Raw genomic sequence first — 23,277 nt, forward strand, 5'->3', positions numbered from 1 at the left:
TCACTGGTGCCATTTTATTTGGTACACTAACAGAAGTAAAATAATACATGATAACCTTTCCAAATGAGCAGCTATTTCATTTTTCTTTCAGGAAACCTGTTTCTGTGCCTCTCACGATTGTGTATTTGCCCAGATTTTTACAAATATAGCATTTCAACACCCCTGGTACTGATTAGCCTAGCTTAAACTCTGGGACAGTTCTTAGTTGGCCAACAACCAAGGATAACCAGTACTGTGTACTTCCATTCATTGTGCTAAGCTAGGCTAACGTGCAGCCAGATAGCTTTCTACTAAACACATATAGAGGAAACTGGTATCTATCTTCTTGTCTCACTCTGGAGAAGATTGTAAGCTAATTTCCCATAATGTTAGCATGTTCTTTTAATGTATATGTTAATATGATTAGTTAAAGTGGCTACGAGGAACTTTCATCTTGTGTTGATTTTAGCGGCCTCATGTGGACAAAATACAGCTGTTGCATAGCAACTAGGTAATGTATCTATTTGTGGCTATGTAAGATAAATAATGGTAATATGACGCTGGTGAAGCAAAGTAAACTTTGTTTTAGTAGTGTTCATACACCTAAGTTACATGTATTTGTTTGTATGTGGCAGGTGAAAACTGACTGAATATGGCCACTGGTGAACAAGCAAGTTTTTACCCAATACCAAAGCGCCCACGGGTGGAGTGCATTATCCACTGTTCTGATGATACAGATAAGCTGGTTTCACTACAAAGTGTCGACTCATGGAGAACTCTGCTCAGGGCAGCTCAGATACGAAATCATGCACCAGTTTTGAAACTGGCAAAAGACATTCCTGAGGGACAGATTCCAGCAATCTACTACCACAGAAAGTGTCGCAGTATCTTCACTATGAAGCAAATTCTTGATGGCCTCCTTGCAAAAGAAAAGAAAAGTTGTGTCTCTGCTGAAGAGAAACAATCTAAGAGAGTAGCTCGACATGCTCCAAGTACATCTAGGACTTATGATGCAGAGTGCATATTTTGTCAGAAAAACAGCAAATATTCCAAGAGACAGAATACGAGAGAAGTACTGGTGCAGTGTCGAGAACTGCGAGCTGATGCAAAGATCAGGAGTGCATCCACAAAGAAAAGGGACAGCAGAATCCTTGCCATTGTGAGTAGAGACCTTGTAGCAGCTGAAGGGCACTACCACAGGTCATGCTATAGACTTTACACCAAAGAAGAGGTTTCCAAAGGAGAGGTTGCCAGCAATGAAGATGATGATGCTGCAGCCCAGTATGAAGCTGCTGTGAATAAGGCATACAATGAGCTGTTCCTCTTCATCAGGATGGAGCTTTTTGGCAATCCTCAAGTGATGACAATGACTGATCTCTCTTCTAGACTGGTAGCTTCAATGAACTCCCAAGGCATTGCCCAAGTCAAGGAATCAACCAAGAAGCACATAAGGCGAAACCTGGAGAGTGAGTTTGCTGGAGCCTTGCAGATATTCCCTGATGAGAAAGGAAAATTCCTCCTCTATCCCGATAACTTGTCCATGAGGGAACTTGCCAAAGAAAATCAGTCTCTCAAAAGGGAGCTGCAGACCCTGAAAAGTGTCAGTGCACAAGATGTTATAGCCAAAGCAGCCATCAAATTGAGAGCAGACATTAAAAGTCAAGATGTTCCTCAAACCTGGCCGCCTGAAGTCAAACCAGAAGCAGAATGTCCTACCATTCCAGAGTCGCTCATTATCTTCCTGTACTCTCTACTCACAGGCTCAAATGATCCTGATCATGCATCCCAGAGAGTGCAGTGCCTTCTGCAGTCATTTGGCCATGACATAGTATATGCAGTGACATGTGGAAATACCAAGCCTTCCAAGCACATTGTTCTGCCATTCAGTGTCAAATTGTTGACAGGAAATGTAGAGTTGATAAACATCCTCAACCGACTTGGTCACAGTGTGTCCTATTCACAGATGGGAGAGATCAACACTGCCCTGTGTCTCCAGAAACTCTCATCATCAGGGAGTGGCATTGCCCTTCCAGCTAACATCCATCCTGGCATATTCACAACTTTAGCCTGGGACAATATCTACCGTCTTGAAGAAACTGTCAGTGGTGAGGGAACATCTCACAGAGTCAATGGGATTGCTGTGCAAGCAAAGCCAGTCAACCCACTTCCTGTCCAACCCATGCCCACTGTTCCCAAAACAAAGAAGAGAAGCATTGATGGACCCCCACCAATGTTACCAACTTACAATGCTGGACAACGGGTAGGGTCACCACAAAGCAAAAAGTCAGATGCCGATACTGCAGCCAATACTAAGCTTGCCAGAGAGAAAAACCTTCTTTGGGTCCTAGCACGCATGTCACAACAAGAAGAACAGTCAGTCAGCAGCTGGACAGGCTTCAACATCCTGACTCGAGGAGAGATGACGGTCATCCCCGACAATATAGACTATCTGCCTACCATCAATGCTCCAGCGACACAAATGTCTACTGTCAACGAGGTGCTTAACCAGTCACTGAGCATCATGCAGTGCTTAGGCCTGAGGAAGATTGTCTGTGTCTTTGACCAAGCCCTGTATGCGAAGGCTGTCGAGATCACATGGAAACACCATGACAAGTTCCATGATATCATCGTTAGGCTTGGGGTATTCCACACCATCTGCACACTGCTGGCAATAATAGGAAAGCGTTTCCAAGATGCTGGACTCAAAGACCTCTGCATTGAGTCTGGCATGATTGCAGAAGGCTCAATTGCTGGTGTTATGGATGGCCGCAAGTACAACAGGGCAGTGCGACTACACAAGCTCCTGTATGAGGCTCTCATGCGACTGACCTTGAATGGTTTCCTGTCCTGGTTGGAAGAAACTCACAGGAATGACATGGTTCACCTGAATGAGACACTGAAGACCATTGACAGCCTTGGGAAAGAAGTCTCACAACATGCTTTGAAGGAGGTCCTCGAGAACAGCTCTTGTACACGCATCATGGATCTATTTGAAGTCTACCGTGAGTTCCTTAGAGGTGGAAACGGCAGCCTCTCGAACTTCTGGATGTCCTATTTGGACATGGTTGAAATCTTGTTGGGGCTCATCCGAGCATCCAGAGAGGGAGACTGGATGCTACACTTGGCTAGCATTCGAGCAATGATCCCATGGTGCTTTGCTTATGACAGGATGAATTATGCACGCTACCTCCCCTACTACTAGGCCCAGATGTCTGAGCTGCCCATCACACACCCAGATGTGTACACAGAATTCATGGAAGGAGGCTTCTCAGTCCAACTGGGCTCCACCAATCCCTTTGGCCGAATCCCTGTTGACCAAGCTATAGAAGAAACGGTGAACAAAGACACCCAAACAGCTGGAGGGACAAAGGGATTCAGCTTGAAGCCAGGAGCTGTGACCAAATATTATCTCACAGCTGAGTATAGAAGCATGTACCTCAGACAGCTGAGAGACCTGACAGGTCAAGGCAGGTGCAAATGGTCTCATCCAGATCTACAGAGTCCAAGGATCAAGAGAGATGAAGCAGATGTCCAGTCTGTCATGGACCTTATGGAGAATAACAGGCTCAATCCTATGTCCCCTGATGAGATTGATTTGGTTAGCCTCTCCACTGGCAACATGGCTCCACCTGATGTGACCATAGATCTCTTGAGAGCTCTTGAGAAAGGAGAAGAGGCCTACCAAGCATTCCAGCAAACAAGGTTAGATGCAGACCCACCACCTGTGAAAGTCCACGACAAGATGACCAAGCAAAGTCTGAAAACATTCTCCAATGTCAGCACAAAACAAGCTCATGGAAAGAAAGCACAGGATGTGGTTCTGAAGGCAGATAGAAACCTTTTCAGTCACATGATCCTGGTGGCTGAAAGCAGGAAGGTGAATCTGAAGGATGTCCTTGCCTACCCATTGGGCCCACTACCATGGCCACTGGCAAATGCTGATGGGTCCTTACGAAAAACAAACAAGGCTGCACTTGCCAGAGAGCTTGAAAAGAATGTATCTCCTGCAGAAGACATCCCAATCCCATCTACTTCCATCATTGATGGGATGAGCCTGGTCCAAAAAATGAATGGCAACAACAAAACCTTTGCACAGGTGGCAGAGTCAGCCTTGACCCAGGTCCTCCATGAGGGAGCACAGAGTGGGAGGATTGATGTTGTTTTTGATGTCTATCACCAGACTTCGATCAAAGATGCTGAACGACTGAACCGGGGTGGAGATATCACTCTCCAGTACAAGAATCTTGCAGGGGGACACCACGTCCAGCAGTGGAGAAAATTTCTGTGCAGTTCCTCCAACAAGACCAGTCTCATCAAGTTTCTGGTGGAAGAGTGGAAATTCCCACGATACAGAGCTATGCTGCATGGCAAGGTGTTGTACATGACCTGTGAGGAAACCTGCTACAAGTTGACAGCAGAACTGCACTCCACACATGAAGAAGCTGACACCCGTCTGCTCCTGCATGCATTGCATGCAGCAAATGCGGGCTCAAAGTCAGTTATCATCACAGCTGAGGACACTGATGTCATGGTGCTTTGTCTTGGCTTCCAGAAGGACATCACCTGTCCCATCTACCAGAAGTGTGGGACTCAGAACCGCACACGGTTTGTCGACATCACCAAACTGGCAAGTTCACTTGGAGACAGCATCTGTGACAGCCTAATTGGCTTACATGCCTTCACTGTCAGTGCATTCGCTGGTCGAGGGAAGCTGAATGCCCTGAAGATAGTGAGAAAGCACACTTCCTGCCAAGAGACTTTTAGTCAACTGGGACAGACATGGAATGTGAGTGATGAGCTGTTCCAGAAAATTGAGCAGTTCACCTGTCGGATGTATGTTGCTAATAGCAGCACTGCTGAGGTGAACAAACTGCGTTACCAGCTCTTCTGCACCAAAAGGGGAGAGGTTGAGTCCAGCCAGCTGCCACCATGTAGAGACTGTCTCTTTATGCATGTTCAACGAGCCAACTATCAGGCAGCACTATGGAAGTGCTGTCTGCAGGCTAACCCTGTGGTGCCAAGCCCTACTGAGTATGGATGGACAGACGATGAAGGCAAGCTGGCCATTTACTGGATGCGCTCCCCACCTGCACCAGATGTGGTCTTGGAAATGCTAACATGCAAGTGTGTGCATTCATGCAAAATGCCAAGCTGCATGTGCCTGTCAAATGGACTTCCATGCACAGACATGTGCAGGTTACAGGCCTGCAGTAACCAAAAACAGCAGGATGGTCCAGAACTGGACTTTGAACTTGGGGAGTCAGATGATGAGAGAAACGAGCAGTTTGATGAATGACAGTGTGATGATTCTGATGGTATTACTGTGGTAGTACTCTATTGACGCACAGGATGTTGATTCTGGACTTGGTTACCCAGAGCTTGATAACAATAATGTAACCATATTCACATATACCCATTACCCTACCCATTACCATTACATATACCCACTAATGATATGGGATTACATGTATCATTGACTAAGTATATGTAAATGTCAATGTTGTTTAAAATATTAAAATAGTTCATTACCTCACTATGGTATTCCTTTTTATCATGTATTTTGATTGTGTATTTAAACAAATGTATAGAGACCAGTTTGTGACCTAACTGGCTTTGGTCTAGTTCTCATTTAAGGCTCACAATCACCTCACACAATGAAATAGTATGGGTATATTATACATTTTCTGAATCTTTACAGTCCTGTGAGTATTCCAGTTTTTGTGTTTTGTGTCCCTGATATTCCTAGATGCCACAGGGCTAAAAGAAAGTATATAGTTTAGGCGAACATTGCAGAAAGATGTGTGTTATTGACGGGTTGAAGAGCTCAAGTGACCTCTATATTTGTGAGAAATATCCACAACAGGGCTTGAATGAAAGCTAAGAAGGTCCCCTTTAAAATGATACCAAAGACATTATTATAGAACATTGAAAAATGTCCTGACCATGAGGCTAAACCAGGATATGCACCAGCGTCTAAAATGCAGTTTAGTTTAGCGGGTGGTTAACTTCATGAGCTGATAACTGTGATACAGCTGCCACTCAGGAATGGTTATCATACCAAAATATCATCTACAGACATGGATCCTTTCAAAAATTATAAGTAAGTTTTGCCACCTTGAGTGTACTGAAATATCGTCTGGCCCATGGACTATAAAGACGTACAGGGATCAGTACGAGCTCTACACATGTCTACTACAGACATGTAGGAATCAGTATGAGCTCTAAACATGTTTACTACAGACATACAGAGATCAGTACGAACTCTAAACATGTCTACTACAGGGATCTGCACGAGCTCTAAACATGTCTACTACAAACATGCAGGGATCAGCATGAGCTCTAAACATGTCTACTACAGACATGCAGGGATCAGCATGAGCTCTAAACATGTCTACTACAGACATGCAGGGATCAGTACGAACTCTAAACATGTCTACTACAGACATGCAGGGATCCGCACGAGCTCTAAACATGTCTACTACAGACATGCAGAGATCCGTACGAGCTCTAAACCTGTCTACTACAGACATACAGGGATCAGTACAAGCTCTACACATGTCTACTACAGACATGTAGGAATCAGTAAGAGCTCTAAACATGTTTACTACAGACATACAGGGATCAGTACGAGCTCTAAACATGTCTACTACAGACATGCAGGGATTCGCACGAGCTCTATAAACATGTCTACTACAGACATGCAGGGATCCGTACGAGCTCTAAACATGTCTACTACAGACATGCAGGGATCAGTACGAGCTCTAAACGTGTCTACTACAGACATGCTGGGATCCGTACGAGCTCTAAACATGTCTACTACAGACATGCAGGGATCAGTACGAGCTCTAAACGTGTCTACTACAGACATGCAGGGATCAGTACGAGCTCTTAACATGTCTACTACAGAGATGCAGGGATCCGTACGAGCTCTAAACATGTCTACTACAGACATGCAGGGATCGGTACGAGCTCTAAATGTGTCTACTACAGACATGCAGGGGTCGGTACGAGCTCTAAACATGTCTACTACGTTACATTCATCAGAACTGTGAAATGTGATTCAACAAGTGTGTTTCCTTCAGCAAGATCACCCTCTTCTATTTATTTTGTTTTATTTTTCTCCCCAGTTGTATTGGCTGCAGACTACCACATGCCTCCTCCGATACATGTGGAGTCACCAGCCTCTTCTTTTCATCTGACAGTGAGGAGTTTCACCAGGGGGCGTAGCGCATGGGAGGATCACGCTATTCGCCTCCCCTCCCCCAACAGGCGCCCCGACCAACCAGAGGAGGCGCTAGTGCAGCGACGAAGACATACCCACATCCTGCTTCCCACCTGCAAAGACGGCCAATTGTGTCTGTAGGGACGACCAACCAAGCCGGAGGTAACGGAGATTCGAACCTGCAATCCCTGTGTTGGTAGGCAACGGAATAGACTGCCACACCATCCGGACGCCCATCACCCTCATTTATTCCTTATTATCATTCTTCTGTGCACCTCCTATACACTTAAAAAACAAATTCCCCTGGCCTTTGTCGTGTGGCGAATAAACAACTACACCAAACTAGTCTTAGTCTGTCGTGCGTTTTGTGGTTGTTTGTGTTTCCATACACATTTTTCATACATGCAGATTCAGTAAAAGATATCCAGTGAGCCAGCATGAGGCAGTGCGTGTGAGTTTTTCCTCCATTTGGTTTTTGAGCGATCTCATGTTGTTGTGAATTCAAACATGAATGGCAGAAGTGACAGAATCTGCTAGAATGAATGAATAGGTCAGATGATGTAACAATTCACCCCCAGGCTCCTCATGTACTCGCACTGAACTTCCATTCAGCTGAAGCAAGCACACTAGTCTTCTTCAGCTAATGGAGCACACCAGTGTTCTTCAGCTAATGGAGCCGTCTGGAGCTTTACCAAGTCCACGATGTCTCTGAGGGCGTGGAAGCCAGACCGCACGGGGAAGACCTGATCTGCACTGTCCGCAATGTCAGCAAGCTGTGAAGGAGTGACATGGAAATAAGCAAGTACAGAAACTGTTTCAACAACAAGACTCTGACAGAGGCTGTAAATCTGCCTCCAAACCACCATGCATAAAAAAATAACATAAAAAAACCCATTTCCCTTATTCTGTGTGGGAACAGCTTCCAGAAGGCTGATGCAACCTCAGTGACATATTTGAAAGGCAATATCAATATTCTTCAGAGAAACACGCCCCCCATACTCCCCTTTTTCCCCCAATTGTATCCGGTCAATTACCCCACTCTTCCGAGCCGTCCCGGTGTCTGTTCCGTGCCCTCTGCCGATCCAGGGAGGGCTGCAGACTACCACATGCCTCCTCCAATACATGTGGAGTCACCAGCCGCTTCTTTTCACCTGACAGTGAGGAGTTTAATCAGGGGGACGTAGCGCGTGGGAGGATTACGCTATTGCCCCCAGTTCCTCTTCCCCCCCGAACAGGTGCCCTGACTGACCAGAGGAGGCGCTAGTGCAGCGACCAGGACACATACCCGCATCCGGCTTCCCACCCACAGACACGGCCAATTGTGTCTGTAGGGACACCCAACCAAGCCGGAGGTTAACACAGGGATTCGAACTGGCGATCCCTGTGTTGGTAAGTAAGAGAATAGACCGCCATGCCACCCAGACGCCCAGAAACACTTTCTATCAGTCAGATCTTAAGGTGAACGTCATCATTTCTTGTAGGTAAACTGAATATAAATCCCCTCAGCTGAGTTGGAGTGATATAACGGGCCTGATTTAGGCTGACCCTCCAAACCGGTTTCTCATGTTGTGTTTCAGTCACACAACATGGAAACATGGCAATTTAGTTTATTCTCTTATGTGTTTATCTATAAGTCTTAAAGGAGCAGTACGAATGGAAGAAACCATACAAAGTAATGTGGTTTTGTCATTAGTACACAACAGTAAAGATGCACCAGATAATTAATTTAAATGAACCATGGTGTATAAAAACAATGACTTAAACCATGAGACATACATGAAAAGGACTAGAATGGCTGCGGGGTGAGATTATTTCACTTGATTCCCTGAATGAAATTGAAATGAAATTGCACATTGAATATATACTACCCATTTTTTTCACTGTTCAAGGAAAATAAGGTTAAAGAAAACAATCAGAACATAAGAGTCGTGTTAAGATGGACCTTTTCTGTAGTGTCTCAGCAGGAGATGTTTGGGGCCCCGTTAAATAAAGTGGAGAATCAAACAGACAACAAGGTCAGTCTCAGTATGTTGGTTTGTTTTCCACTTACACTAAGAAGAAAAAAAGTATTTGAGATCAGGATGTTTGCAGGGTGAATTCACTGCAAGGGGCTCCAGTGAAGTTCTGAGGGGTCTCAGCCCATCTCAACACGTGCAGCTTGAGCCCTGCTCTGACTTAACGCTGTTAAGTCCAGTTGGTCTGCAGGCAGTGGACCTGGCTAATGACTGAACTGCATTGCGACTTAACGCCAGCAGAACAGGAAACACATCAGCTGCGAGCCAATTAGAGCAGGATGTCCTCATTTCCTCACCACACACAGGAAACCAAGCAGGGCACCGTTTCAGTCCACGACTGGCCATGATCGATGAGATTTCCAAAGTAAATGACTTATTTACTTACAATGACAACTAATTACATTTTATTCTTGTGTTATGTTAGCAGTGATTCTACACGATAATACATGGGGCCGCGAAAAGGCTGGCAAAGAGACATTTAGTTTTGCCAGCCACCCTTGGGAAGGATTTCAAATGACAGTATTCTAAAGATCATAATTCCAAATACCACTCCACCACAATGGCTCCAATTGTGTAAAAAAAAAAAAACTTGCCTACCACCAACATGGGCCCCCACAATGCTGCCCAGTGGTCCTCAACGCTCAGTGAGCCATGAGGGGTCCTGTGCCCGCCCCCCATCCATTATTAATGTTATTATCTGCAGCTGTGTTTATCCTGCTATGCTTACACCACAGCGTACCAAGAGAAGCCTGCCATGTTTTTAACCTTTACATGGTTTTGTCAGCAAACTCCCTAAAATAATCTATGGTTTAGTGACACTTTAGGTACTGTGTTGATAATTATAAATTAAAGCTTGAACTGAGAGTATGTCTCCTTTATTTGTGCAACTTTACTTTGCCTAGTTACTTTAACCACACAGACACATTCAAAAATTGTGCACATCATTAACTACCACTAGCTACTAACGCACAAAGAAACACTCAACAAGGATACAATGAATCCTGAAAATTAATTGTCTATGGTTGCTTGAGACACAAAAACATAAAATTTGGGCTGGGTTTACACAGTACGCATAATGGCCGTGAATCCACTCTGTACATAAGTGTAGTCCACTGACTTCCGGTTTCTACTGCAGCGGTCATACCAGTTTCCTGTTTGTTGGAGTGTGCTATTGGCCATGGCATATTTTTCGCGATGCCTGCAAGATTTAGCATGGATAAATGTCAACGACATACACAGAACTGTCGGCAAACTGTCACCTGCACCTACCAGCAAACGGGTGAAAAGTTGCAAGTTGTACCTATCAAGTTACGTCCACAATTCTGTCCGTCCGTCTGTCCGCTCATCCTCATAATTGTGGACGTAACTTGATATGTACAACTTGAAACTTTTCATGCTATTCCCCCCAGTTCCCCCTCCCCCCTGAACAGGCGCCCCGACCGACCAGAGGAGGCGCTAGTGCAGTGAAAAGGACACACCAACATCCGGCTTCCCACTCGCAGACAGTCAGTTGTGTCTGTAGGGACACCCGACCAAGCCGGAGGTAATTCGAACCAGAGATCCCCGTGTTGGTAGACAACGGAATAGACCGCCACACCCCCAGGTGCATTTCTATGAGTTGCTCTTAAGCAATTAAACAATCTCAGCGAACACCACCTGATTCACATTAGAACTGTTTTGGCTTTTCAAAGTTTGCTCATAGTCCCTCAACACGTCTTTGGAACCATGAAAACAAGATAGTTACCTATCTTACCTGTTTATGGTCAAAGTCCATGACTCCGATACAGTACACTGTAGCACCGTACCCCCTAGCTTTGTTGGCCTGAAGAGCAAGGACACATTCGGGGAGAGGAAATGACAGGTCTTTATCATCATCATCATTATCACCACTGCTGTTTGTCTACATATTTCTATGTGTTTGTGTGTGTGTGTGTGTGTGTGTGTGTGTGTGTGTGTGTGTGTGTGTGTGTGTGTGTGTGTGTGTGTGTGTGTGTGTGTGTGTGTTACCTCTTGCACAGTAAGCTCATATGGGTAGATCTCAAGTTTGCCATCAGTCAGAGCAATGATGATGCTGGAGGACCTGGAGGTCTGAGTCCTCATCTGCTCTAACACCTGGGGGAGAAGAAGATGAAGAAGAGGGAGAAGAAGAAAAACAGAATCATACAGAACAAGGTAATACGTTTTCCACATTATTGTCTTGTGTAGCTTAAAGCTGATAACAGGACTTTCCGCCTATTGGCGGTAGAGGAGACAGCACACCCTTTCCCAAATTTCTGTTTCATAACACTCATTTATGTATAACCAACAAAGCCAAGGTAATTAGTTTCAATTTAAATATCATTGATACAACACACACATAAATGCTAGTCTGTAAATATGTAAAACATGTCACCTGCTGTGCACCCATAAAGATTTTGTGGGAAAGCACAGTGTTTAGCAATCGACTTGTCAGAAAATCAGTAAATCTATGGAACAAAGTTTTGTTTATTTTATTTTCATCGAGGCACGGGGGAGATTTTCAACACTAACAGCAATTTAAAGGTAATATTTTATCTTACAAATACTTCTTCAAGCAGCTTTACTGGGCTGAACAAGGTGGTTATAATGTGGTTATACTGTGATGGAGCTATTTTCCACTAGGGAGCAGCTGTACTGAACATATTGCTCTATACTGAACATATTGATCTACGTATACTGAAGATACTGATCTTGTATCAGTTCTGATTTGCACATTCAGTTTTCACATCGCCAGATATGTGACATCATGCACTGTAACACCTGCACACAGCAAATAAGCTGAGAAAAAGATAAAAAATAAAGACAGACAGACAGACAGACAGACAGACAGACAGACAGACAGACAGACAGACAGACAGACAGACAGACAGACAGACAGATAGACAGATAGATAGATAGATAGATAGATAGATAGATAGATAGATAGATAGATAGATAGATATACTGTGAATTCAAGAGGCAGAAGCCACAGAATCAGAACAGAATATAAAAGTACCTATTTGACAAAAATACAAAAATATAAAGAACACAATCTGTGTACAAGGGAGGAACATGACAACTTCTTGAACTTAAGGCAGAGAAATTATGTTGGAATCGAATCAATGCCATTCACTGATTATTTACATCACACATGGTGATGTAACACTGTTCAACACTGGAAGCATGCAGGGTAAAACTAATCATCAGATCTATAACATCAGGAGTATTACTTTCCTCCATGTAAAACTACCTGATGAGAAGTGATTTCTGCTGCTCATGTTAATAAATAGCTAGAATGAATAGATAACTAGGATGAATAGATAGTTAGGATTAATATATAGCTAGGATGAATAGATAGCTAGGATTAATATATAGCTAGGATGAATAGATAGTTAGGATTAATATATAGCTAGGATGAATAGATAGTTAGGATTAATATATAGCTAGGATTAATATATAGCTAGGATGAATAGATAGCTAGGATTAGGATGAATAGATAGCTAGGATTAATATATAGCTAGGATGAATAGATAGATAACTAGGATGAATAGATAGCTAGGATTAATATATAGCTAGGATGAATATATAGCTAGGATTAATATATAGCTAGGATGAATAGATAGCTAGGATTAATATATAGCTAGGATGAATAGATAGCTAGGATTAATATATACACTACCGTTCAAAAGTTTGGGATCACCCAAACAATTTTGTGTTTTCCATGAAAAGTCACACTTATTCACCACCATATGTTGTGAAATGAATAGAAAATAGAGTCAAGACATTGACAAGGTTAGAAATAATGATTTGTATTTGAAATAAGATTTTTTTTACATCAAACTTTGCTTTCGTCAAAGAATCCTCCATTTGCAGCAATTACAGCATTGCAGACCTTTGGCATTCTAGCTGTTAATTTGTTGAGGTAATCTGGAGAAATTGCACCCCACGCTTCCAGATGCAGCTCCCACAAGTTGGATTGGTTGGATGGGCACTTCTTTGAGCAGATTGAGTTTCTGGAGCATCACATTTGTGGGGTCAATTAAACGCTCAAAATGGCCAGAAAAAGAGAACTTTCATCTGAAACTCGACAGTCTATTCTTGTTCTTAGAAATGAAGGCTATTCCATGCGAGAAATTGCTAAGAAATTGAAGATTTCCTACACCGGTGTGTACTACTCCCTTCAGAGGACAGCACAAACAGGCTCTAACCAGAGTAGAAAAAGAAGTGGGAGGCCGCGTTGCACAACTGAGCAAGAAGATAAGTACATTAGAGTCTCTAGTTTGAGAAACAGACGCCTCACAGGTCCCCAACTGGCATCTTCATTAAATAGTACCTGTTAGAGCCTGTTTGTGCTGTCCTCTGAAGGGAGTAGTACACACCGGTGTAGGAAATCTTCAATTTCTTAGCAATTTCTCGCATGGAATAGCCTTCATTTCTAAGAACAAGAATAGACTGTCGAGTTTCAGATGAAAGTTCTCTTTTTCTGGCCATTTTGAGCGTTTAATTGACCCCACAAATGTGATGCTCCAGAAACTCAATCTGCTCAAAGAAGTGCCCATCCAACCAATCCAACTTGTGGGAGCTGCTTCTGGACGCGTGGGGTGCAATTTCTCCAGATTACCTCAACAAATTAACAGCTAGAATGCCAAAGGTCTGCAATGCTGTAATTGCTGCAAATGGAGGATTCTTTGACGAAAGCAAAGTTTGATGTAAAAAAAATCTTATTTCAAATACAAATCATTATTTCTAACCTTGTCAATGTCTTGACTCTATTTTCTATTCATTTCACAACATATGGTGGTGAATAAGTGTGACTTTTCATGGAAAACACGAAATTGTTTGGGTGATCCCAAACTTTTGAACGGTAGTGTAGCTAGGATGAATAGATAGCTAGGATTAGGATGAATAGATAGCTAGGATTAATATATAGCTAGGATGAATAGATAGATAACTAGGATGAATAGATAGCTAGGATTAATATATAGCTAGGATGAATATATAGCTAGGATTAATATATAGCTAGGATGAATAGATAGCTAGGATTAATATATAGCTAGGATGAATAGATAGCTAGGATTAATATATAGCTAGGATGAATAGATAGCTAGGATTAGGATGAATAGATAGCTAGGATTAATATATAGCTAGGATGAATAGATAGATAACTAGGATGAATAGATAGCTAGGATTAATATATAGCTAGGATGAATAGATAGCTAGGATTAATATATAGCTAGGATGAATAGATAGATAACTAGGATGAATAGATAGCTAGGATTAATATATAGCTAGGATTAATATATAGCTAGGATGAATAGATAGATAACTAGGATGAATAGATAGTTAGGATTAATATATAGCTAGGATGAATAGATAGCTAGGATGGATAGATAGTTAGGATGAACAGATAACTAGGATGAATAGATAGTTAGGATGAATAGATAGTTCGGATGAATAGATAACTAGGATGAAGGTCAGAAGAAGTGACCATGTTTCAGAATGATCGGCTCCTTTGCTGTTTGAGGGGACATAAGATGCAGCTAGACTGTTGGTCTGTTGGATTATTTCGTTTTAATATGGAGACATAATTACAGACACACAACCACATTCCCACCATGCCATGAAACCAATATGTGAAAGCAAAAGAAACCTTTTAAAGGGAAATTTCTTTTAAAGATACAAGAGTTGGTTGAAGGATCTCTGACAGTCACGTCAGTGTTCAGGAATATAAGCAAGTCACACCAAACATGTTAGTCAAAGAGGTCTTCATACTATATTATTATATTATATTATATTATATCATATTATCCATCCATTATCTGAACCACTTATCCTCCTCTCAGGGTTGCGGGGATGCTGGAGCCTATCCCAGCAGTCACTGGGCGGCAGGCAGGGAGACACCCTGGACAGGCCACCAGGCCATCACAGGGCCTATATCATATTATATGATATCATATTATATTGTATTATATTATATTGTAAATATGCCTGTCTGTGTATTCATTCACTGATGACGTCAAAGCTTTGGGAGGGACTTGCTTTCATTTGTTTTTTGCTGGTTCCATTTGACTTGGATTTATGTTCAGCATTGTAGACTGATTTCTCTAAGCTTGTACAGAAAATTCATTTTATCAAAACAACATCAGGATAGTTTTCCACTTGTAAGTGGCTTAAACAGTCAGGGAAGTAATTCATCTGCAGCATCCATCACCCAAACCGCTTATCCTGCACGTGATAATTTTAACAACAGGGTTTCTGGCAAGCAGTGACATTATTACACAGAGAGTCAGGGGGTTGCACACAGAAGGTCCTACCGCTTTCATTCCTTCATGCATGTAGGTTTCACCAGCAGGTCTGATCTGGCTCAGCTTAGTCAAACCCTCCTTTACCTCAGAACTGCACAATGGGAAACACAAAACCCAACAACATCACTCAGACTAGGACAGACAGGATGGACTGGAGAACATCTGTTGGCTTGCTTCAGCAGAACTGTAAGATCAGTTCATGTCCTTGTGAAGAAAAGAGTGATCAGTGCCATCATCTGTCTTCTCCACCCTCAGACACTCCAAACATTATTCCATCTAATTCCACAGAGACTTTTTCCACAAATAAGTTAAACATAAAGGTTTTTTTTTTGCATCAATAAAGATATATAAAGATATATAATCTGAAAATCTGGACCACTTGTAAAACTGAACAACTTTCATGGTCTGAAGTGTGCAGGACCAGTTGGGTACAAGAAGGTACACCGGATGTGTCCATGTCTTCTTGCTGAGGCAACCGCATTTAAGATGACAGACACAAGAAGTGGGGGCTCAGTCTGTGTTACCTGGGAGTGTTGTGAATATGTTGTGGACATACTGGCAAAGAAGGAGGGGCAGTAGAGGTGACACGTGTAGATGGGGGGGGGGGATAAAATGGAGGTAAAAAATACAATGGTACCTGTCTCCTGTCAGCGGCAGTATGACGACAGCTCTGGATGAAAAGACAATGTAGGACACCCTCATCCGGGGACTATAAGATAAACACACACGCACACACACACACACAACCTTGTGGATGTTGTGTTAGATAACTGTACCCCTTAATCAAATTAGATTTACAAACAGCAGTGCAGTGTCGGCAGTATTAATGCCGTGTCCCAACCTGTGAACAACACAGGACATGGAAGTCCTGATCCACCCAGCATGAGCTCCGTGTTTTACCCGCTAACCGTGGAAACACACTTCACTGTGAGGATCTGCTGCTGATCTGGTGTTTATATTTAGAACCATGCTATTGAGCTTAAAAATAACACACACACACACACACACACACTCTCTCTCTCTCTCTCTTTCTCTCTCTCTCTCAAAATAGAAATGCCCTACTTTCCCTTTGTTTGCATTGTGGTTAAGTGACCGATACTGTCCACTTTCTGTGCACACAGACTCACAAATAATTAACTCATCACACAGAATAGAAGAGGATGAACAGAATAGAAGAGGAACAGAATAGAAGAGGATGGACAGAATAGGAGAGGATGAACAGAATAGAAGAGGATGGACAGAATAGGAGAGGATGAACAGAATAGAAGAGGATGGACAGAATAGAAGAGGATGGACAGAATAGGAGAGGATGGACAGAATAGAAGAGGAACAGAATAGAAGAGGATGGACAGAATAGGAGAGGATGAACAGAATAGAAGAGGATGGACAGAATAGGAGAGGATGAACAGAATAGAAGAGGATGGACAGAATAGAAGAGGATGGACAGAATAGGAGAGGATGGACAGAATAGGAGAGGATGGACAGGGTGAGAAAGGGTAAGAAAAAAAAGACAGAAGAGGGAAGTGAAAAGGAGAGGAAGAAGACTCTTCTTCATTTTACCTGACAAACCTGTTGGTGAGCTGCTCCACAAAGCCGTAGATGTCTCCCCAGTGCCCCGCCACACTGCCGGACCTGCGTTTAGAAAGAAAGAGCACGGGGTGTTAAATCAAACACACCCACACATAACGGCGACAGAGCTTCATGTGATCAAACGCACCCAGTGCAAAAGTACTAAACAGAGCCATAAATGGAGGCAGACGTGTGATGTAAAGGGTTCAGATTTATGGAAGGATAAAACATCTGCGACACGAACACATACGGGCAGAATGTAAGCAGAACCAGAGGCCAACATGTGATCCTCACCTGTCCAGAACAAAATAAACATCGAAGGCTCCGTCACACGAAGCGTCGTCACCCTCACAGAATGACGAATGTATAGCCAGAGTGAAAAGGATAACTTTGCTCCAAAGACATTCCATAATGATGAATGACATGCAATTAGTAGTTTGGAGAAGTAGTGTAATTTCTGGAAAAGTCGCGCGTTTGAAGCCGACAGGGGGTTAGGAATCCTTCCGGTTGGTCGACATCGCACCAGCATCGTTATCCTCAGCGGTTGCGCGGTGTGAGTGGCGGACGGGGGCCCGATGAGAGCTCCCTCGGCCACCGGGCACCACGCAGCTGCCGTGGATATCCACGGAGCATGCGCAGTGCCGTCGGCTACGAAGCGCGTCTCTTGACACCGTTAAGTACGATGCCGTGGTGTTTTAACGGTTTCTCAAAATCAGCGCGAGCAGAAAAGCCTCCTCGCGAGGGAGCATTTGAAACTAGTTAAACGCCATACAATGCGGAAAGGGAGAGATTTCACGATTTTATCATTTTACTTTAACGTGTAAATCAACATTATTTTTCAGCAAAGAACGAACAGTTTATCGTTCCATAGGTAGATACGCTGTACAGAGGCGTTATTTTCTTGTCGCGCGCTGGGGTATGGTTGAGGCGCGTGCGTGTGTGTGTGTTTTTCTTCTCACTTAAGTTTTTATGTTTTCAAAAAGATATAAACAGAACAGTACAATAACATCAACACAAAAACAGAATACAGTCAAATATAAAAACATAAAAAAACAAACAAACAAATCAAAAATAATAAATTGTTGTCTGGAAATATTTCAATATTCAATATTGTGCGTGTGTGGTGGACACGTATTGGGGACAGAATTCAACCCAGGAACTAAGGGTTAAGTCATGGTTGCCCTGGCAGGTTAACGCAGGGTTAAGTTATGGTTGTCCAGCCAGTTTTCTGGGGATTCTTGCCACCCCCGCTCAGTCGAGCTGTGGTTTGGTTGTCTCTCTGATTTACCGTGGATTAAAGAAAGTTGCCTACACGGCTAAAGTGTGAACCTACGGTCTTCTCCGTTCCTTCGGCTCTACACTGGTGACCCCGACGTCGGTTTTCGGATAAGTTTTCTGAAACCACACACATTATGGCTACGAACGCCGTTGCAATGAAACTGCCGGAGTTTTGGGAGTCTTCCGCGGCTACATGGCTCGCCGTCCGGCATTTCCGTTTCCTGCTAGAGGGCCGCGAGTTTACTGCGTACGTGGACCACAAGCCCCTCACGTTTGCCATGTCCAAGACGGCCGAGCCATGGTCCGCTCGCCAGCAGCGACAACTCTCCTACATTTCGGAATTCACTACCGACATCCAGCACGTCGCTGGTAAGTCTAACCAGGTAGCTGACTGCCTCTCTAGGGCAGTGATTGGAGCGGTCCACCTAGGCCTTGACTATGCACAGATGGCCGCTGACCAGGCCACGGACCCGAGCATCCTCCGTCTCCGGGCCTCCGACACGGGGCTCCGCCTGCAGGACGTTCCTTTCAGCGACACAGGTGTCACCCTCCTGTGTGACGTCTCCACAGGACAGCCCAGGCCCATCGTCCCGCACAGCTGGAGACGCCCCGTATTTGAAGCTGTGCACGGCCTCTCTCATCCAGGCGGTAAGCCATCCGTGCGCCTGACCTCTGCTAAGTTTGTGTGGGAGGGACTTAAGAGAGACGTGAAAGCGTGGGCCGACTCGTGTGTTGCCTGTCAGCGGGCTAAGATACACCGCCACATTAAGGCGCCCCTGGAACGCTTCGCAGTGCCGGAGAGACGATTTGACCATGTCCACGTCGACCTGGTTGGTCCCCTACCCCCCTCCCAGGGGTTCACCTACCTCTTCACTGTGGTGGACAGGACTACGCGCTGGCCTGAAGCTGTTCCCCTGGCATCCACGACGTCTGCTGATGTGGCCCGGGCTTTTATTGGGTCGTGGGTCTCACGTTTCGGTACGCCTTCCGACCTTTCATCTGACCGCGGGCCACAGTTTACCTCAGAGCTATGGAATGCTGTGGGTGAGGCTCTGGGCGTCAAGCTTCATCGCACTACCGCCTACCACCCTCAGGCGAACGGCCTATGTGAGCGCTTCCACCGGTCCATGAAGACTGCGCTTCGGGCTACTCTCAAGGACTGCAACTGGGTCGACAAGCTCCCATGGGTCATGCTGGGCCTGCGGACCGCCCCGAAGGAAGACCTACAAGCCTCCTCTGCGGAGCTGGTGTACGGCACGCCGCTGCGAGTCCCAGGCGATTTCATGCCCAATGCAACGCGTCCCTGGTCAGCTGTGGACCAACGAGCCTCCTTGCTGGACGGGGTCAGAGCTTTCACACCCGTCCCTACCGCCCAACACGGCGCGCCGGTGGCCCAGGTGCCCCCAGGTCTGCAGTCAGCGGACTACGTGTTCATCCGTCACGACGCACACCGCCCCCCTCTGCAACCCCCTTATGACGGCCCCTTCCGCGTCCTGGAACGGGGAACTAAGCACCTGGTGGTGGATTTTGGGGGCACGGCCGAGCATGTTTCAGTGGACCGAGTTAAACCCGCACACCTGGACTTGACGCAGCCGTTGGAGTTAGCCCAACCTCCTCGTCGCGGTCGTCCCCCGGCTCCGCCTCCTCCCCCCGTGGAGGCCCGAGCTGCCTCTTCTGCTCCTCAGGCCGACCTCCACAGGCCCGCGTCAATGCCTCCCGGAGACACTCCGGCCCCTGTTATCCGGAGCCGCCGCGGACGGCCTGTCGTCCCCCCGCGCCTGCCTGACTTCGATTACTAGGGCGAATTCTGGGGGGGCTCATGTGGTGGACACGTATTGGGGACAGAATTCAACCCAGGAACTAAGGGTTAAGTCATGGTTGCCCTGGCAGGTTAACGCAGGGTTAAGTTATGGTTGTCCAGCCAGTTTTCTGGGGATTCTTGCCACCCCCGCTCAGTCGAGCTGTGGTTTGGTTGTCTCTCTGATTTACCGTGGATTAAAGAAAGTTGCCTACACGGCTAAAGTGTGAACCTACGGTCTTCTCCGTTCCTTCGGCTCTACACGTGTGTGTTTTAATAACCGGCTGTGGGCTCGTCCACTTGCTATTGTTAAACCCCGATGGTAGCGGTGACTGTCATGGCGTCCTGCGCTCTTCTACTGCCGTCAGGACGTGTTAAACCTCAGAGCGGATCACTCACTTCCCTCCACCATCACGGACAACTCCCCCATCCGTATTATCCGCTCACCGGTCTCGCAGTGGAAACGCTGCCCCCCGTCGGCAACGTAAACAGAAGAGGGGGGAACGAGGCGGGCTACATGCTAAGCTAAGTAGCGCTCCCTTCAAAGTGTCCCTCCCCAGCATCTTCATGGCTAATGTCCGGTCGTTAGCTAACAAAATGGAGGAGATAAGACTCAGGCTGTCCTCTCAGAAAAGGCTGCAGAACTGCTGTCTGCTGATGTTTACGGAGACTTGGCTCAACAGCAACATAGCCAACTCGGCAGTCGAGCTAGCGGGCCGCACAGCCTTCCGTGCCGACAGGACAGCGGACTCCGGCAAGACCCGTGGAGGAGGTTTGAGTATTTATGTCAGTAACTCTTGGTGCAACAATATAAAGATGGTTGAAAGGCATTGCTGTGCTGATCTCGAGCTCCTTATGATTCAGTGCAGGCCTTTTTACCTGCCCAGGGAGCTAACGGCCATTACCATCGCTGCTGTATACATCCCCCCACATGCTAATGCTAAGGTAGCACTTAAGCAGCTACAATGTGCCATCAGCAGACAACAGACCCAACACCCGGACAATGCCTTTATCATTGGTGGTGACTTTAATCAGGCTAACCTCAGGGCTGTATTGCCCAAATTCCATCAGCATGTCTCCTGCCCCACTAGTGGACAAAACACCCTGGACCATCTCTACAAACATCAAGGACTCATACAAAGCTACTCCCTGCCCCCACTTGGGGCATTCTGACCACCTCTGCCTGTTCCTGGCCCCAGCCAACAAACCCCTAATAAAACGGGTCAAGCCAGCAGTAAAGACAATCACTGTCCGGCCAGAAGGAGCAGTCTCAGAACTCCAGGACTGTTTTGAAAACACAGACTGGAGTATTTTTGCACATTCAGCTACCCATGGCTCCCGTATAGACATTAATGAACAGACATCTGCCATACTAGCCTACGTTAACTTTTGCACTGAGAGTGTCACAACAAAAAAATCAGTCCGCACCTTTCCAAACCAGAAACCCTGGATGACCAGTGAGGTCCGGCAGCTGCTGAGGCCTACAGCGCAGCCAGATCCAACCTCAAAAAGGGCATCAGAACAGCCAAACATAAATATTCCCTACGAATAGAGGACCACTTGTTGTGGTTACTATTGTATTTAGAAATCACGTCAGGACACAGCGCTGTCGCTCGACACAACCTCTCTGTTGCATTCTTTATTTAGACTGACACAGCATCACAGGCAGACCCGATCAAACATCCCAGAGCCTGCAGGCATCACCAATCGATCCCAGCACAATAGAACAGCACCAAATCCAATGCAGCACTGTCGATGTGTGCAGACATAACACCCCCCCCCCCCGGCAGGATTTCAAACATGAAAGGTTGACACAAAGTCCTCTAGGTGGCCAGGGCGTAAACGTGTGTGAACAGGTTGCGGGGCGGCCTGAGGCTGGGCAGGCCGAGGTGGGGAGGGAGAAGGCAGGGGAAGCTGAGGCCCAGGAATGTCTGGGGCCCATGTAGGAGCTGCATGAAGCCCCGGGGCGTCTCGCCATGCTAAGGGAATGGCTAAGGTTGTGTCACCAGCTGTGTGTGGCGGAGCTGACACCTTCCGTAGACGACTGGAGTGCCACCGAGTGCCATCGCTGAGGAGGTAAGTGGCTGGGCCCAGCTGACGGGTGACTTGGAGAGGAGAGGACCAGTATGACACCATTTTATTGTCCCTGTGGGGCCTGCGGACCCTGACCCAGTCTGACATATTGATGTCTGGCACCCTGGTTCGTTTTGACTGGTCAAACCGTTGCTTCATCCGCGTCTGCTGACGAGTGACTGAGGCTCTGACCCCCAGAGGGAGGTGCCTGGGGTGTGGAGGGGCGGAGCCTGTCAAGGGGCATGCACAGTTCCCGGCCTAGCATGAGAGAGGCTGGGGAGATGCCTGTGGTCGAGTGCTGTGTGGCCCGATAGTGCAGCAGAGTGTGACGGATGGCCTGCGTGAAAGAGCACCCTTGGGCCATGTGTGCTCTGAGGCCGTTCTTCAGTGACTGGTGAAAACGTTCAACGCCGCCATTGGCCTGGGGGTGGTAGTACGCAGTGCGTATATGACAGATGCCCTTGCTTTTGAGATAAGCAGTGAACTCAGCAGTGACCAGCTGAGGGCCGTTGTCAGTGGTGATTGTCTTTGGGAGGCCCCCTGCGAGAGAAAAGAGAGTCCAGGAAGTCGATGATGATCTGTGAGGTCACAGTGCCGGAAGTGGTGAGTTCAGGCCATTTTGAGTGTAGATCGAAGGCGACCACCATGAAGCGTTGGTGGTGGGGAACTCCATGGATCTCACCACAAATGTCCAACTGCAGGTGTTCCCAGGGCTGAGAGGGCCAGGCGAGAGGTTGCAGGGGTGGGGGAGCCTGGTGGCCAGTCTTGCCACTCACAAGGCAGGCAGAACAGTCCTTCACCAGAGCCTCAATATCTCTGTCTATCCCCGGCCACCACACCAGGTCTTGGCAGCGCTGTTTCAGTTTCACAATGCCCAGGTGGCCTTCATGCGCCATATTCAAAACACGTGCACGGAGAGCAGCTGGGACCACTGTGCAAAACCCACGTGCCACGCAGGTGTCGTTCCAGCAGGAGAGCTCCTGTCTGACTCGGGCGAACGCAGCCAGCTCCTCTGGGACCTTGTGAGGCCAGCCGTTCTGG

At 46.0% G+C, this 23,277-nt stretch overlaps 1 protein-coding gene across 2 annotated transcripts in view; it reads right to left on the reverse strand.

Moving 5' to 3' along the window:
* The window catches only part of antxr2b (ANTXR cell adhesion molecule 2b), a 39,268-nt gene extending 21,594 nt beyond the window's left edge, over positions 1–17,674 (reverse strand). Inside the window, exons 1-7 of one of the 2 annotated variants that reach the window (XM_056294810.1) lie at positions 17,382–17,674; positions 17,088–17,150; positions 16,156–16,227; positions 15,528–15,609; positions 11,224–11,328; positions 10,970–11,038; positions 7,894–7,974 (exon numbers count right to left, since the gene is read on the reverse strand). In XM_056294810.1, coding sequence (XP_056150785.1) covers positions 7,894–7,974; positions 10,970–11,038; positions 11,224–11,328; positions 15,528–15,609; positions 16,156–16,227; positions 17,088–17,150; positions 17,382–17,512 — 603 coding nt within the window. In that variant the 5' untranslated portion in view covers positions 17,513–17,674. Of the gene's footprint in view, positions 1–7,893; positions 7,975–10,969; positions 11,039–11,223; positions 11,329–15,527; positions 15,610–16,155; positions 16,228–17,078; positions 17,151–17,381 lie in introns of both variants that reach the window. The other variant, XM_056294809.1, reaches the window with a different exon arrangement.
* Positions 17,675–23,277: the final 5,603 nt, after the last annotated feature.

This window comes from Lampris incognitus, chromosome 15 (genome assembly GCF_029633865.1).
Source record: "Lampris incognitus isolate fLamInc1 chromosome 15, fLamInc1.hap2, whole genome shotgun sequence".
Lineage (NCBI taxonomy): Eukaryota > Metazoa > Chordata > Actinopteri > Lampriformes > Lampridae > Lampris > Lampris incognitus.